General features: G+C 41.0%; 1 protein-coding gene across 1 annotated transcript in view; it reads left to right on the top strand.

Annotated features, from left to right (window-relative positions):
* Positions 1–14,323, top strand: part of LOC102229941 (ubiquitin-conjugating enzyme E2 E2-like) — a 50,838-nt gene extending 36,515 nt beyond the window's left edge. Inside the window, exons 4-6 of the mRNA XM_005804490.3 lie at positions 1,835–1,967; positions 10,257–10,404; positions 13,632–14,323. Of these exons, the coding sequence (XP_005804547.1) occupies positions 1,835–1,967; positions 10,257–10,404; positions 13,632–13,729 (379 nt within the window). The 3' untranslated portion in view covers positions 13,730–14,323. The remainder of the gene's footprint in view (positions 1–1,834; positions 1,968–10,256; positions 10,405–13,631) is intronic.
* The last annotated feature ends 3,710 nt before the right edge of the window (positions 14,324–18,033 follow it).

The following is an 18,033-nucleotide window of genomic DNA, read 5'->3' as shown; positions in this document are numbered from 1 at the left end:
GGGCTGACCAGGTCCTGCTGCAGCAAATAATCCCCAAACCATGACACTGCCAGCTCTGTGCTTCACAGTTCTTTCTGTGGAATACTGGATCTGGTTCCTGTCCAACATGTCCTCTGTTCTGGTGTCAGATCAGTTTTAGACTCATCTGTACAAAAAACATTTTTTCAAAAGTCCCTGTCTCTGTCCTTCTGGAAAACTTTACTCTGATCTTCATGTTTCTTTTAAAGAGCAAAGATGTCCTCCTTTCACACCTTCCATTAAAGTCAAACTTTAATGGAAGGTATTTTTAAAAAGTTGTTACTATGAAGGGAAATGCAGGTGAGAAGTAGGAGAAATGAAAAACTGAAAAGGAGTAGAGCATGGAATAAAACAAGAATAGATCTATCTGTCATCCCTATGATGACACATAGGGCAAAAGATTAAAATGAAAGAAAATGAATGTCTTCAAATAATGTGACAATATCTATAAGTACCGTAATCTCCCAATGAGCACAAGTAGTTTTCCAGTCTTACTAATATATACAAAAATAAAAATATATGATTTTCTTTTGTACATTTCTGTTGAGATACATGTCCTAAATCTCATTCATTAAAAATCTGAAGGATCAGGAAGGTGTTCCTGTTGTGAAGCATGAAGCTGAATCATTGAGTGTTCTGGATCTGAATCCAGTCTGGATCTTGTGAAGGTTGAACTTCAACAAAGCTGGTCCCATCTGTCTGCTGTGTGAAGTAAAGCTGTTAGTCAGCCACATATCATCAGACTTCATCTGAACTGAAGCCAGCAGCACTTTAATAAAACCACTGGTACACTTTGAAATCACACCAGTGAGTCATTGACCAGTCCCCCCCACCCCCGACACCGGCCCCGGCCCCCGACCCTTGTAGGCTATCAGAGGAACATGGCTATTGTTTCTACAGTAATTCCTCTAGGGCCAAACACACACTGTGAGAGGGGACAGCTCTGCAGTGGCCCCATGCTTTACTACCACTGATGTTCAACATGAGCAACCACTGTCAGGCTCTTATCTCACTGTAATGTGTCTCATGCACACACACTCACACATACACACATTATGTTTCTGTATCTTTACAGGGACTTTCATTGATTTCCATTCATTTCTACAGCCTTACCTTTACCATTACCAGGACATACTTAACCCAACCCTAACCTAAACTCAATTCGCACCTTAGTCCTAAACCTAACCCATAACCCAAAAACAGTAATGGCTCTTGGCGTTGGTCTCCACAAAGAACAGTTGGTCCCTTCAATGTAATATGTGTTAGGAAAATGGTTCCTTTATCAAATACAAGGACACTCCAACACACACACACGCACACCCCCTAACACCCCCTCCCCCCACAAGCTCTTCTTCCTCTCTGGTTCTCTCAGATTGTGTAAATGATGAAAGTTGAAGTAATACATGGAACCAACAGGGGCATCTGGCCTAATTCCAGTACAGAATGGGATTTGATTAGTTCCTCTCTTCTTCCAGCTGTGTGTTCGTTCATGTGTATGTGAGTCTGCATCTCAGTGTGTGTGCATGCGTAGGCACATTGGCGTGGGGGGGGGGGGGGGGGGGGTGTAGAGGGGAAGAAGGACCAACAGTGAAACTTGGTAACCGCTAGCTGCCCGGCAGTTAAATGCTGATCAATAGTGAGGACACAGAGCAGCTGCTGCTCAACACCTGTCTGTTTGTGTGTACTGGTGTGTGTGTGTGTGTGTGTGTGTGCGTGTATGTGTGTGTGTGTCTCTCCTTCAGAGACAGTTGTCGTTCTCCTCTTGATGCTCTTTCTCTGTCTTTAACAACACATTGTTTTCTGTTTGGGCCCACAGTGCCGGCCCCAAAGGAGACAACATCTATGAGTGGAGGTCCACCATCCTGGGCCCCCCGGGCTCTGTGTACGAGGGAGGAGTGTTCTTCCTGGACATCGCCTTCACACCAGACTACCCCTTCAAGCCCCCCAAGGTAAGTGGTTCCCTGCTGCTCAGCATAGCGCCCCCTGTGTTTAAGCTGCTGCTTTGAACGAAGACACCTTTGTTTACCACACACCTGGGTCAAACTTTACTGGACTATAAACTATAAAAGAAATTATTGCGATAAATGATAATATTGTTTTCTTGAGACCATTTTAAGTAATATGTTGATAATTTCAAAACAATGTTTGTTTGCACTCTTAAAGAGCAATAAAGTTTAATTTTGAAAAGAACACTTAACACTGGAACTGGAAGATATGTTAAATATCTAAAATTAAACATGACAACCTCAGAAAACATTTACAGCCAAAACATGAATAAAATGGATTATGATGTCCCTGTAAACAAAATTGGCCTTCAAAAAATATTAATCATCACAATGGAAATTAACATTTTCACTTGCAATTCATTGATTAATGCAACAGGCTTACATATATATACACTAGTATATTTCCAAAAGTTAGAATTTTGCATTAAAGTGCAATATTTCTTGCCCATCAATTTAGTAAGTGAAACGATCAATTTGCAGAGATTTATTACACATGAAGTAAAATATTTGAAGTGATTGTTTTTTGCTATTTTAATAATGCAGTTTTTAAGTACTGTAGGAAAATATGGCACACACCTCGGCTGACTAATGATCATGAAGTTGGTATATAATTTACAGATTCCTGTTTGCTGTTCAAATCATTGAAATTATTGGCCAAATAAGAACTAAGTTATTGCCAACTAATTGCAGAGTCTCTATTATATTTTGTAGAACATACAAACCAGGTCAGTTTGAATGTGTTACTGACCTTGAGAAAGTTGGCCTCATTTAAGGACTCTTTCACCATTTATCAAAGACTATATGTGATCACCTCTATTTCTGTACTTTTCCATATTCAGATTGATCAAACCTGAACTGAGCATATTCAAACTAAACAGAGGTACTTTAAAACACCCTGTGATTTGTGAAATATTTACTTCTATTTCAGAAAACACAAAAAAGCAATCTTTTTCAGTATCAGGCATCAGGACCAGCTCAAATATTGTCCTGCTTGAATGAGTATTTGGGAAACCGTAGTGTAACTAAATAACTCTGCACTGATTACTGTTTCTTCAAAACTCAGCCTTGTTTTATAAAACCCCTATGGGGGCAGGGGAATGATTATTCTGATCTAATATATTGTCTTGTCTCTTGACCTAAGCACATCATTACACCTCCAGTCTCTCTGGACCTCTAAAACTGCACACCTTCATGATGTACCACAACACTTTCTGCTCTCGTTCAGATTTTCGGAGCTTTTGCTGCCAGTTCCCACTGGCACTGCCAAGGAGAAGTGACATCCGGAAAGAATTTTCCTTCTGCTCATGCGGGGGAAAGCTGGCAACTGGTTTCATAAAAATTTGAAGACATTTTTCTGGGAGCCTTATGTGGGGATCTAAAAAAAGATTAATTTAGCATTAATGCTGCTGAATTGGCAGCAGTGGCTTTTACAGGCGAACCATTCCAGAACACCACAGAGCATTTCTGCAATGTTTACGCTTCACTTCCTGGAAGGAAAGGAAGTGATTTCACATTCTTGTACAGCAAGTATGAAATAGTAACAGTAAAGTTCCTGCTAGCTTTGTTCAGGATTGAAGTATCTACAAAATACACCTGCCGACCTCTTTATTAGGTACACTCTTTCACTTGTTTGTAAACACAAGAAACACACCGGCCAATCACATGGTAGCTCTTTATTTTTAGGAATCTAGACATGGTGGAAACGACTTTCTACTGAGCATCAGGATAGGAATCGAAGAGGATGTAAGGGACTTTGAACGCAGCATAGTTGTTGGTGCCTGACAGGCTGGTTTTAGGATTTAGCCAGGAATACTAATGAACCAGTGAATGGACCTTCCAGAACCAGAACCAGCTGTGTTTACACTACAATCACTGGAGACTCACTGCTCTCAGATGATCTCTATTGCCCTCATTAGCTGTAATTGTGCAAACTGAAACTGAGAAAATCAATTTGATTAATGGAAACACCCCCCCAAAAATCCCCCAAAAAACTCAGGGTTTTTTGATAAAACGTTTTTGCACCAGGATGAGATGGTTTTTCAGTCGTATCGAAATAGATGTATTTCAACACTGAAATGGACACACTTTCTTTTGCATCACATGAGTCACGTGATCAGCAGCCGGATTCTAATACTGGTGGAAATGACAACAGGAAGTAGTAGGAGGATGAAGTTTTTTTTCTTTGTTCAGAAAATGTGCAGCTGGATCCACCAGAGAACTCACAGAATCACAGTCTAAAAAGTTTTGTGTCAGTCCAACGCGTTGAATCCATAACTCTCCTGAAAAATTACTAATTACAATCTGTCCAAAATGCCACACCCATAGATGCTTCCAAGTAGGCCGGGCTTGTTGCTGCAACGCCCTGCCATTGTCTCCTCTGATAGGCTGATAGACGAGCACTAGTGTCATGGCAGGATTATGACTTTGTCTTTTAATTTCATTTCTTATTCAGTGAAAACACAGCAATTGCAAAATTGTTTGTTTGACAATTGCAGAATATAGACAAATATTTGCACACGTTTGCAATGGAAACGCAGCTATTGTGATTCGACCAGAACCAGTTGGCTGGACCACTGGTGAACTAGGTCAGTCATTTAGAGGGGGTGAATATTATGCAGGTAAATATTTTTATTTAAGTGTCATAATTTTATAGAAATCAGTTTTCACTTTGACATAAAAAGATCTTTTTTGTTGTTATAAATTTACTTGTCGAATAAAACCAATTGTTGCTGATCATAATTGATTTGTAAAATCAATTAAAAAGGAAAACATTCATGGTGGTGAATAATTTTCAGAAGTACTGCATGTTGCCTAAACAGACAGCACTGAGTGGACTCTGGACGGTTTTCTTTTTGGCAAACCAATTCCTCACATGACCTGGAGTTTTTGGGCCAGTCAGAGACATTACTGAGACATTTCTTGTTGGGTTGCCTCCCCCTGTTCCACTGGCTGCCAGTATTCAGCAGCCTTTGATTTCCTTCCAGTCAGCCTGTGGGTTTCATGTCTGTCTTCTGCTGATGCAATTGTGTGTTCGTATTTACACACTGGGTTGGCTGACAGCGGTTGCCACATCCCCTTTTTTCAAGTTCTGCTTCTTTTGTTGTTCAAAGTTTTGGTTTTATGCTATCAGACATTCTTAATTACATCTGTTGGTTAAACTGAGACATTTTAAAATAAAGGACAAAGGACATCTGGCCATGCAGCAGACCAGGGCGGTGCCCGTGGGGGTTTAGGGTATTTAGCTTTTTCAAACTGCCGTTCATTTCTGTTTTTATGCTTGAAATGCTGAGCAAACTGAGAAGCAAGAATGTTGTTCCTGTAGATCTTTTCAGATAAGGGTCTTCTCATATTGACCCCATGTGAACTGACAGAAACATGTAATGCTTAATTTTTTTTCTATTATAAATCAGCATGTGAAGATGCAGACAAATGTGCATTTGTCTTACATCCTTTTGAAATGTTTCATTTCTCCTGAAGTCAGTTAAAAGCAGCTTTATAAACCAACCTTGCCTGTGTTTAACCATAACAAAATTAAGAAATTAATTTTACTTTATAAACATACTATTATGGAGAAAACAGATTTATTGGTTCCCCTAAAACGGATCCTTGCATCGTTGTCATATTTAACCTTAATTAGTATCACAGATACATTCAAGCTTTTGATCAGAGATCCATCTTACTTAAAAAGGAATAGATTATGGACAAATGTGCAATCTGGGTCTCATTGGAGTCCCCTCGTTGTGGGGGTAAGAGGAGCATCTTCGGTGAAGAATAGCAAAAAATAATTGAGAACTACTAGTTTACAGTGACCTTGGACCTGGGAAATTAAGAAGAGATGAACAATGGGACAGATTTGAGGGAAAAATGTGTTGAGGGAAAGTATTATTTCTTGTGAGAGCACAACCTGATGATTCACCAGGAGCTAATTGTACCATATTGTGCAATGAGGGGACTTCTGACAACTTTAACTTCTTGATGCAGAGCATGGAGGCTGTGGTAAACTCTCTGTCACACCGGACCTCCTGTCGCTGATGGTGTAAACCCACATGTAGGTGGTTAGCACAAATCAGTCATCATGGTCTGCTTTTTGAAATCACTATACCTTAATAGCACTCATTCCTGTTTGTGGTTAATGTTGCTTTCTGACCAATCAGTAAGATGACTCATTCACTTTCTTTTGAGCCCTTATGTATGCCGTCATGTATTACTGCCTTGCCTTGCTGTGTCTCAGCAGCACAGTTGGACAATGTAAACTAGGATCAGTGTTGACAAGCCAAGTAAAACTAAACCAAAGCTGTAGTAAAGTTGACACCATCCCTCTATTAAAATAACATTTTTCTCACTCTGTGATGTTAAATCAGATCCGTTTGTCAGGTCGGCTTGCCAAAATTATTTCTCTTTTTCAAAGTCAGAATAATGGGAGAGAGTTTTTTTTCTACTTTCTTCAAATTCATAAGTTGAGCTACAATAGTTGCTGGAGTTTTGGCAGATTCTTCCTCACAGTGTGTATGAGAATGGCAGTTTGTTGCCATCTTCCTCATACACACCTTTTCATCTTGGCTCAAGTGTTCTCTAAAGCAGGGGTGGGCAATCCCAGTCTAAGGCCGGTGTCCTGCTGCTCTTAGATGTGTCCCTGGTCCAACACACATCAAACAAATAGCTGAATCATCTCCTCTAAGTGCAGTCAAGTTCTCCAGAGTCCTGCTAATGACCTCATTATTTGACTCAGGTGTCAAAATAATGAGGTTGCACCTAAAGGTTGCAGGACACCGGCCCTCCAGGCCCGAAGTTGAAGGCCCCTACTCTAAAGGGTTAAGGTCAGGGCTTTGTGATAGTCGCTCCAAAACGTTGACTCTGTTGTCCTTAAGCCACTTTGTAACTAATTTGGCAGTATGCGTATTGTCCATTTCGAAAAGCCTGTTCCTCTCCTTGCCGGTGGTGGCACTGCACCAAGAGCCACTGAAGGAAACAATATAAAAACTTCTGAAGAAGACACTGAACAAAACTTCCTTCTCCATGAAATGGAAACAAAAATGGAGTGGCGTCAGACTTTTAGCGGTGGGAGGATTTCTCTTGTTTTTGGTATATAAAAAAACACAAGTCATTTCTTTAGACTCATGAGTTTGTTTTGGTTTTATTTACCCAGAATGTAGTCCACTTCCTGTTTTTGGAGCATTCTCCAGTACACTTGGCATTCATATATGCTTTCAAACCACACCAGAGTTCACTTAAACCAAACTCAGACTGAGTTGGCTTCTTTGGGCCGCATCAGTGTTCGACTAATTCGTACCTCCCCAAACCAACCGGACTATCTAGGCAAACGAAGTGGAGTTGGTTTAAAGTAGACTAAACAGGGTTGCTGTGAATGCATCCTTACACAGGTGTATTAAGAGGTGTATTTGATGTGTATTGCATTCCTGTCTGTAGCCCAGTGGATTTGACCTGCAGTCGTAAGCCCACTCAGAAGCTGTTCCAGAGGAGCCTGTCTTCTGCTCCAGAAGCTACTTTCCTGGCTGGCTGTGCAGAGGGGAAGCTGAGCTCATCGAAGCTTTTGGCTTCCTGCTGTCTTGTTTTTCCAGTGAGGCTGTGAGATGTGCCGTCCAGCTACTCGGGGGGCCAATCAGACAGCAGCAGCTGCTCCCTTCACTGGCTCACTCACTGATATTAGGATGAAGGAAACGGTTAAGATTGACACCAATACAGTTAGGTGCAGGCTGAGGACAAAAAGGACATTACCTACACAGGTTTCCTTCAGATCCTCAGTGGCTGAGGGATTATTCTCCTCTAACATTACATCCCTCCATTGATTTATTTTGTCATGCCTTTGACCTAAAGCACAGTTTTTACATCGTTTGCCACTGTGAGACATGCATATTGTTTTCAAACGAGGTTGTTTAACACTCCATGGAGCGCAATGAAGCAAGCGTGACTCAATCTGTTGCCTCTGTTTAAACTAAACTGTTTTCATATGTCTTATTGTTACAGTTATCAGCTGTGATTCTGTTTGGTTTATTTTTCTTCCATTTGTCCAGATGACTGCAGAGTGTGTGTATCGGGTAGGAAGAGGACTGAGAGAACGCCTAATGTAGATTTGTGGTTGATCCATGAGCTAAAACCAGACACGGGAAAAGATTACTAAATATGTTTTTGACCTAATTATCTTAATCTAAACTCACATTTTACACAGCTGTTCATTTTATTTGTTTGATGAAAATGTGATAGAAAAATTTGTAAATGATAGTTGGAATAAAAAGCTAGTTTTACTGTGATTTTATTTCCTTAGAGCTGCACAGTGTATAGATTTGCAATCTTTATTGCAGCATCACTCTTTACTTAAACAAGCACTTGGTTGAAATTAAGGGTACATTTGCAGCAGCCCTGTTTAGTCTGCTTTAATCAAACTCCAGTTGGTTTGGTGGAAAGTATGGTTGGTTTGGTTTGTTTGACACAGAGCAGTAAAAGCGAACTGCTGCGGCTGGAAATGGAAAACAATGTTGCAACTGAGGCTAGTGGACTGTGAAGTGTGAAAACACCCTGAGCATAGACCAGTCACTATTATGAAATGTATACCACTGTCTGTGCAGTGGTATACAGTTTTAAAGTGACTAAGGTATTTTCCTGGTGTAGCTCCAGTAGTTCCAAGTCCTTTAAATGAAATGTATTGATGACTTCACTGTGATGATCTCTTTCTTTTACTATGTGGCGTGTAGAGCGTGGTTCCTCCAGGAACATGTCATAGATTCCAGGATGGCACAGCACAGCCATGTTTAACACAAACAAACTCATGTTTAAATCAAACGTCTGGTCGTTCCATTAGGCACTGCTTCACTGCTGTTGTATACATAAATCTATGTATTTATTCTCTAAAAACATAGAGAATGAATACATAATTCTCTATGTGTTTAGAGAATTAAACAAATATGAATATTGTTTTTTTTTTTCAATTAAAACTATTCCCAGCTGATATGATCACTGTCTATAATATGACAATCAAACATTTTATATGGAGTAAAAATGTCACATAGGAAGCAAACTGTCCAGAGACAACAGATCCTAAACTACTATAGCATTAGGAAATGTATCTTTGTAAAATAATAATGCGAAATGTACAGAAAACTGTAACCAGATATTTTTTCAATATTAGAATTCCTTCATATTTGAATCAATTTCTGAGCATCCAGTTGTTGTGAGCATGTGACGTTGTCAGGTGTAATAAGTGGAAGCTGTTATAGGCTGCATTCTTTGCATTTGACACTTATTTTGAAGTGAACAGGAAGAAAAAATTAGGGTGTTTTTGGTAATGATTCATTTGTAATTAAAGGGTAAAAGTTTTTCTGGAAACTGCATGTACAGATGTTTTCTGTTAGCATGGTCCTGGTTCTCTCCACAGTGAGGATTGTTGGGAGTGAAAGCATGCAGCAGCTGAGGGCAGAGGCTTAGGTTCCTCCATAATACTGAAGGAATGCTGCATCAGATTTAAAGCTGTTGTTACGCCGAGGCAGCATCATAATCTATTAGCATCAGACATGATGGGATTACAGGCTGTTAATGAGACTGCACAGCGAGCCAGGGATGGCTTTCATGGCTGCCAGCGCTGGCACAAGAGAAACGGTTCACACACGAGACGTAAAGTCCAGCTGCAATCTGCTCTCATCAGGCACCCTGCCTGCCTCTCACTGTCCTGCACTCTGTCCTGCACTCTGTCCTGTACTCTGTCCCGTTCCCTGTCCCGGCTGCCTGTCATCAGTTTCCTACCAGGAAAACTGATGACAGGGCTGTGTTTTGAACAGCATGTTGATTTGTTTCTCCTGAGGAGGAGATGTGAAGGAAGGAATGAAGGAGGAGCTAGCCGGTAGGGAAGTGGAGAGGTCAAAGGTGACTCTTTAACAATGTGGTTCTCTGCATGCTGATGTCAGGATCTGCTGTGCTCTGTTTACTTCAGCGCTGATTACAACAGATGCCCAGGGACCATTAGCTTCACCTTCACACTGCGGAGTACGAGGTGTGTGTCATTGACTCACAGGCAGCAGCCTTTCCTGTCTATAAGGGGCCTTTACTTCATCTGGCTTTAGCTGTGCAGGTTTTTCTTGGAAACATGTAGTCTTGAGTTATTTGGACAGATTGGACCTTTTGTGACCAAGTGTCTTCTTCCTGTTTGCATCTGAAGTAAAGTGCTGCAGGTTAGCACTAAGAAGACTCTTTCCTCTAATCACGGCCTCTGTGTGTCATCAGGTGACGTTCCGCACCAGGATCTACCACTGCAACATCAACAGCCAGGGTGTGATCTGCCTGGACATCCTGAAGGACAACTGGAGTCCTGCCCTCACCATCTCCAAGGTGCTGCTGTCCATCTGCTCCCTGCTCACCGACTGCAACCCTGGTGAGAGCCTCAGCTCCCTCCGACCAGCCTGACTCGCATGTTCTTTTCTGTGTTGATTATGTTTTTACTGATGCTGCGGCCTAAAAGTACTGATTTTTCAGCACCTTTTTCTCAAAAAGCTCCGGTCAATGTTGCAAATTTTTTTAAGCTGTGTTCTTTGCACAAAAGAAATTGAAATTTCTGCAGTTTTCCCAAAACATACAGGATTTTAACATAGCTAATATTTAAAGTGCAAATAACATTTTTCATAAGTTGCTTTATCACCTTAAGACAAATCAGATTATGTCCTGAGAGGTCAAAGTGCAAAAGAAGAATTCTTTATTGGTCATTCAAGTTAACATGAACTGTTAACACAGTAGAAGCAAATCCTACTAAACATTTTTGAAAAAAAGAAAAGGCAAAGGTTAGTGTTTAGTGTTGCACATGATTTCATCTTGCAGGTTCAGTTGTGAACACGTTGTGAAACAGGAAGTTAAATTAGAAGAGGGCTGAGAGGATTGGTCAAAGTTTAGCAGAGTAGCAGTGATTGGTCAGACAGGGAGGAAACTGAAAACATGAAGGTCAGATTTGTGGAAAAGTTGTAAAGACTGATGAAAATAGCCAGTCTGTGGAAAATTTGTGAATGTTGGGTGTGTTTGCATTAATAGTTGTGATCACAACTTCCTGTAGTGACTGATATTTTCTCCTCAGTCTGGCTCTGTCCAGGCGGAGCTCCACTGCACTGCAACCTGGCATCAGTGGATATTTACTCCAGAGGAGACAGTAAACCTCCTTTTGGCCTCTTTGACTCCCTTACCTCCATTTACACATTGATCCTCTGATAATGTGACCTCTGACCCCTCCCAGTGAGCTCTAAGCAGCTGAACTGGAAACGAGCGTCTGTCTGAAACAACACTGCTGGTGTTCTTTAGTGAGCCTGCATGAGAGGCAGTGAAAGGAGACACCAACAGGCCTGAGATCCTGAACAGAACCATGAAGGCCTCAGGTCCACATCAGCAGCAGCAGGAACCTGCAGTGAGAAGAGGACTTGATTCAAAATCACCCAGAACTGCTCAGGGGTTCTCAGTCTGGAAACACTTTGGGTTTGATTTCTAGATTTTCCAGGACTAAACAAAAATAAAGTTTAAAAATCTGGACAACAAACTTCCACAGTGCCCTGCCTAGTATCTGAACATTTTTTCATTCTTCTCTTCTCTCTAATGTGCTTCCTTCGTGTATTCCTTTCTTCCTCCTTTTACTTCTAGTTTGTTCTTATGTTCTTTCCTTCCTTGTGGCTTTTCTTGATTTCCTAATGTCCATCCACCCTTCTGTCTTTTCTTCCTTGTGTCTTTCCTTAATTCCTTGGGTTCTTTCTTTATTTTACTCTCCCTTCCCATGTTTCAAACTGACTTATTAGCAAACAAACATGACTTGTAGGCCTGTCAGTAGGCCAATTCTGCTGGATGATAAAATGTCCCAGAAACAATATTATTGTAATTTTGAGATAATTTTCATATAGTAGTAGTAGTAGTAGTAGTAAAAATATAATAATAGTAAAACAAGTACACCCTGTCAAAGTTAAAAAAACATTAATTTCTAAAGAACATTTAACACTGGAACTGCAAAACATTTTAAATATCAAGTGATGTTAAATGGGAGCATCTCTTTAATGAATTGTCCAAATGAAAATGATCAAGCTCATTTAATTTATGATGTGATTAATTAATTAGTTTATCATATCAGGGTTAGCATGTGTTTCGACAGAATGTAGGTTCTTACCTTCCTTATCAGCTGTAATGTCTGTTCTCTGTTCAGCCTTGTCATGGGGAACAGTTTTCTTCCCTGTGTTTCCTCAGTTTAAACAGCTCCTGATATTGAGCTTAACTAAGTTTGATCCACCCAGAGCTAGCAGGGCTTCCTGAACACCACCCAGAGGACTGTTACCAGCCCGACTCAGCAGGACTGGTCAGAACCAATGAAGATGATGAGTTCAGTTGTGTACAGATAAGTCCAGATGCACAACTTCTTGTTGCATCTTTACTTATTTTCCTCTAAGAAGAAGCCGACGATCCAGTAACGTTCTATAAAGCGTTAACTTTGTGTCTGAGTCGTCTTCCTTCCGTCCCTGCAGCTGAATCAATATTTAACTGGGACCTACTGGATAAACACACTCCAGTAAGTGGCTAGCAGAGATCACTGGGCACACACTAACATTTAGAAAGTTAACGAGTGTCATTATGGTCCGCTTCTGGAAGAGTTGGCCGTTATTATGGAGCAGGTAGCATCACCGCTAGCCTGGTCCTGAGCTGCCCATCCACCTTCTGTCTGCTGCTCTAAAGTCATGCACTGAGTGGCAGGGGAGGTTAGAGCTGAGGCAGGGGGGCGATCTGAAGTGATGGCTGATTGGAACAAGAACTCTGAGTTCTTTTTGTCCTCTCTGTGATAAACTAGGCAGCTAAATGAGAACTGGGTTTTCTCTCCTCCTTAATGAGTTCAGATCCTGTTCAGATCCACTTGGATCATTCTCTAAGTGTCAATAAACTGAAGGTCTCTAACCTGTGAAAACAACTAGAACTGTGCTGCTTTTAAACTTCAATGATTTTTTTTTAACTAAAAGCATAAAACAATTTAGTAAATTATTTTCTGTTTACCTGCTGAGGAATAATTTAAACATTAAATATTGTAATGAATTGCAATACTAATACATTATGGGCCCGCTAATACTTTCATTTTAATACTAATTAAAATGAAATATTAAACACAATCAGTGTGAAAAGGTGCCCTATTTCTAACAAAATATTCTGTATTTTCAGATAGTTGCGCTTATGTATGACAATCAATGTGACTTTTGTTACTCGATCACAGATTATAACTATCAGGTAAGGTTGAGGCAGCAGTGAGAGCTACTGCCACCTGTAGGTTGGAGTTAGCATCACTTAAACCCAATGTTTTTGACCATTTTTGCAGAAAATTTGGAATAAAGTCACAATTATGCATTAGCACAAAAAAGTGGAGGGACTGATTGATGTAGTTGGCAGTATATAGATATAATCTGCTTTAATGTGACTGATAAGATTATATTTAAGTACACTGCTGTTCCAGAGTCTAGAGGGCCACATAGAAAGCTACAGCGGGCCGGACTTGACCCCCGAGCCTCGAGTTTGACACGTGGTTTAGATTAAAGCAGATTCAGGTGATGAACTGTGAAAGCAGCAGTTCCCATGGTGACCCTGGTGTTTGTTTTGCAGCGGACCCCCTGGTGGGAAGCATCGCCACACAGTACCTGACCAACAGAGCCGAGCACGACAGGATAGCCAAACAGTGGACCAAACGCTACGCCACATAGAGCCGCGCTCACCCCAACGTCATGTCCAACACTTCCTGTCCTCCGGCTCTGCGGAATCATCCACCCTAACCCCCACCTACGCCCCCACCCCGCTGACATATGAACTGTTCTTTGTTCCATGCTGACTTGAAAAGCTTCTTTTTATACAAAGAGTCTATTGGGATTGTATTTTCCAATACACTGAATGTTGATATGGTCATGAAAAGCTTTAATACTGTTATTGTTCTTGTTGATGTTGCTGTTCTTAATGCATTGTTTATACCATGGTTGCCACTCTGGTCATGTCCTTTATTGAAACGTGTGTGTGTGTGTGTGTGTGTGTGTGTGTGTGTGTGTGTGTACTATCCATGGGTCATGTAATGTAAAAATGTTCATACTGAGTGAGAGTGAGTGTGGTTTTCTGTTTCCGGTCAGTAATAGTGCATGGCGTCTGGATGTGTGTTCATGCAGTGTCGTCATGGTATCCGTTGTGTTCCTGCAGACTTGTGGCATGGACTGAGCTCATCATCATGTATGACATTTGGTGTTAGTTTGCTGTACATTTATTGCCTTGTGGGAATACATAGTGAATTAAACACTGGCTGTAATGTGACAGTCTGTCTCCGTCTGCTGTTTTTCTTCCGATTGGCTCGTCGCCGAGCCCACTTCCTGTCTGAGAGACTGATTTAGTGGTAAAACCTTTCACTTTACTTGGATTATTTGCCACTGCTTCATATTTATGTTCTGCTGAATTGACTTGGTGCTGCCGAGTCTCGCAGCAGATGAAGTGTCCTGGACTTCAGTCCCACGGTTACGTAACGGGTTTTCCCACGTCCTGTCCGCTCCGTCTGGTGCGTCTCAGGAAAAACCGATTCTTCTCATTCCATTCAAAACGTCAAACCCATGTAGAGGTTTAGTACACTGTGACTTTGTTTAATTCTCTTCTGCTGAGGATTATGGCTTACAGCTGATGAAATCTCTGAAATTCAGTTACTGTGAGAATTACATATGGCCAATTTTATACTAACTTAATCTAGAAATACATTGCTGTCACCTAAAGCACCATGGGGTAGAGCAGAGACCTGACAGATGGCATTATGGGTTAGAATCTGGCTGTTCAGAGTTCTTTAGCTAAACATTTCTATGGAAAGTTGAGTTTAAGAAAAAAGTCTAGCAGAGAAACTTGCACAAGTAACAGTAATTGCAACAGTGAGATGATTGCCAGAATTGAAACAAACCCTTTTCAAGCTGCAGTATGTGACTGTTACTAAAAGAAAATTGTTGGGTTTTTTTTTACAATTATGAAAACTGTTTATATCCTGACTGTACAGAATGAGTGAGACAGATAACCTGTGAAAAAATGTAGTTCCTCTGCTGTTAGCACGCTGAGCAGCACAGATAAGCATGATTGACAGCGCCAGTGAAGATTGAGAAAGTGGAGATGTGGACGAGTATTTACTCATCTCTAGTTAAGAGAGAGCTGCTATAGACTCTTTCATTTGTTGTCTATAATAAACAGAAAAAGTCATCTAGAAGATTTTATCTGCTGCTTCTTTATTCAAAATTTCAAATTTTCCCCCTAAGGCAGCAAGAAGGAATGTGTTGAGAAGAATTGAATTGAATAAAGCAACTGTTGAGCGAGGAGACACACACTGGGGTTTAATGCGGACTGTGTGTGTGTGTGTGTTTTTTGCACTAAACAAACACACTTGCTGATGACCCTCTTCACAGCAGCCACACTCACCTTGTTGTGAGCAGGAGGCGCCGCTTTGCTGTGGTTTCACTCTCTAACCGCCTTGCAGAATCAGCAGAGTGGAGCAACAGTGGCAGAGTTAATTATGGTTGACACATCAGGAGGAGGAGGGGGGAGGGAGGTTCACTCTGCCCCCCTCCCCCCTCCTCATCCTCCCCGTGCTGCAGCAGGAAGACTGGAGCAGAAAAGGAGAAGCCAGTCATGCTTGGATGATAGCGTAACATTTGCAGAGAGGTCACAGACAGACGCTTGTGGAAAGGTCAGGGTTGGTCTGAGAATGAACCGGAGACACGTCTGCATGAGGAGCCATGATCTGTTCCACATGAACGACTCACTCACTCAAATTTCCACAAAGGAAGTTTTTTGGTGGTGCTGTAAAAATGTATCCCCTCCCCCGCCTTTTCCAGATTTGTTCGGGTTTTGCTCATCAAACAGAATGTTTTAGGTCATCAAACAAAACCTGAATGAATACTAGCTATGCTTTATAGAATTGTTTCAATTCAGGCATCTCAGGTTGTTTACGTCCAGACCATGACTAGACCTTCTGCTGTTCTTCTATTCTTTTATTAGACAGCCCTGCTGCTAACAAGCTGCTGTCAGAACTACAGGTCATGAGTTTTAATCAAAATGCAATTCATCTCTTCACCACTTTGGGTTAATATTTATATTGCTCTTGTTATTGAAGGCATTTGTCAGGCTTTGATGGTCTTTTAGTTATTTTATTGAGATTTGATGTGATAACCCTTAAAGAGTTGTGAGTATAAAGCTGTACTTACACTCAGCTCCTCTGAGTCCATGATCTGCTCTGACTACAGATGAACATTTTCCCTCCATTCCTCTACACTGCAGAGGAATGGCTGTAGAGTCTATCAATCTACAGCCAATCAATCTGATTGGATGGAGAACATCAGTCGACATCCGTTTTCAGGTCTAGCCACACATTCTCAGTTAAAATTAGGTCTTTTTTACTGCGGCCACCCTAACATAAGAATATTTTTTGCTGATATTGGATTCTTCTGTTATTTAGAATCTCACAGTGAGATGACGTTGCAGTAGAAGGTGTGGGGTTAAAGGTGAAAGCAGCTCCCGCCTGCAGGCTGAGTCTCTGCTCAGATCTCGTTCTCATCACAGAATCTCATCACCGAGTCCTAATGACATCCTGTGATTAGGACTCAGTGCTGCTGGACCGGCACTTCCGGTGAGAGCGGGCAGGCTGCCATCCAGCGGTGGCGTTAAGTTCTCTCTCCAGGGTTGTTAACCAAAACACCGGAAACAGTACGTACCCCACTCAACAAAATAAAAGCAGACAACTAGCACTCGGTTCTGTTAATAACCACAATCAGGAAATAAATGATTTTAATCGTTTTAGATAAAAAAAAAAAAAAAACATTTGCAGGCATTTTTCAATACCTCCAAAGTCACAATATTTTTTATTTTATTATGTATGAATTCTGCAGATAAGTGAAGTGTTTTCTGTTAGAGAAAAACATATTTCTATAGTAGAGAAACTAAATATGTAAGTTTTCAGATTTCGTATCTTTATTACCTTACGTCTTTCAGTCCAGAGCCGGACAGAGGCATAAGTAAACTATGGCGATGACCAAAGTTGCAGAACCTGCTGACCTGGGTCTTACCACAACTATGGGCCAAATGGATAGGCTGACAAATTCGCCTCTTCTACACATTCTAATCAGTCTAATTTATTGTTTCAAAGCTTCACTAATGCCAAATATTTTTGCTTATTAATCTTCACATATATGTCAAGTTTCATCCTAATCTTCATCTATAGGCATTAAATTGATGCCTATAGCCCCCTAGCAGTTCTAACAGCTTCAGCTCCTCTGAGAAGTTTCTCCACAAGGTTTAGGAGGTTCTTTATTTTTGTTAAAAAAAACAACTAACAACCCATTCAAAAATATAACAGTGAGGTCAGATAGTGATGTTGGACAAGACAGCCTTGCTTGAAGTCTCATGAAGTTTGGAGGACTGTAGCTAATGTACAGTATGTGCAGATCAGTGTGCGCAGTGAGCCTCAGCATCCCTCCTCTGGGCTAGTGGGGCTTCCACACCGTTCGCTGTGGAGCTAAACTGCAAACACTACCAAAGGCGCAGCAGAGTACAGCACAAATAAGTAGAACAAGTTTAATCTGTAAGTATTTATGCAACAATCCAACATTAGAAATAAATTGTGTGCTGAGAAAAAGAATGGAGCAGAAAATGATGAAGATCCAGTGATTCAGAGAGCTGTGTGGTGTTTCTGCTCAGCCTGGAGTGATTTGATAGATATCCTGTCTCTTTGGCTGAATCTGTCACAGCTCCAATGCTCAGCATTTTGGTTGAACTTTGACCTTGGCAAGGGCAGCAACCCATGGAGCTCTGGGCAGCCAGACTTCACACAACACAGAGCTTTTTCACAGCAAAAAGCATCTATTTATCTAAGGCTACAACTAAGCAAATCAGTTGTGAGGATCTATTCAGTGTGCAATAATACATAAATAAATCCTTAAGATTATTTTCATAATAGCTGTAATAGAGTAGAAGCATTTAAAACATGTAAAGATAAAATGCACTT

This window comes from Xiphophorus maculatus, chromosome 13 (assembly GCF_002775205.1).
Source record: "Xiphophorus maculatus strain JP 163 A chromosome 13, X_maculatus-5.0-male, whole genome shotgun sequence".
NCBI lineage: Eukaryota > Metazoa > Chordata > Actinopteri > Cyprinodontiformes > Poeciliidae > Xiphophorus > Xiphophorus maculatus.
The sequence above is the reverse complement of the archived record's forward strand: the minus strand, read 5'-3'. Positions and strand labels throughout refer to the sequence as shown.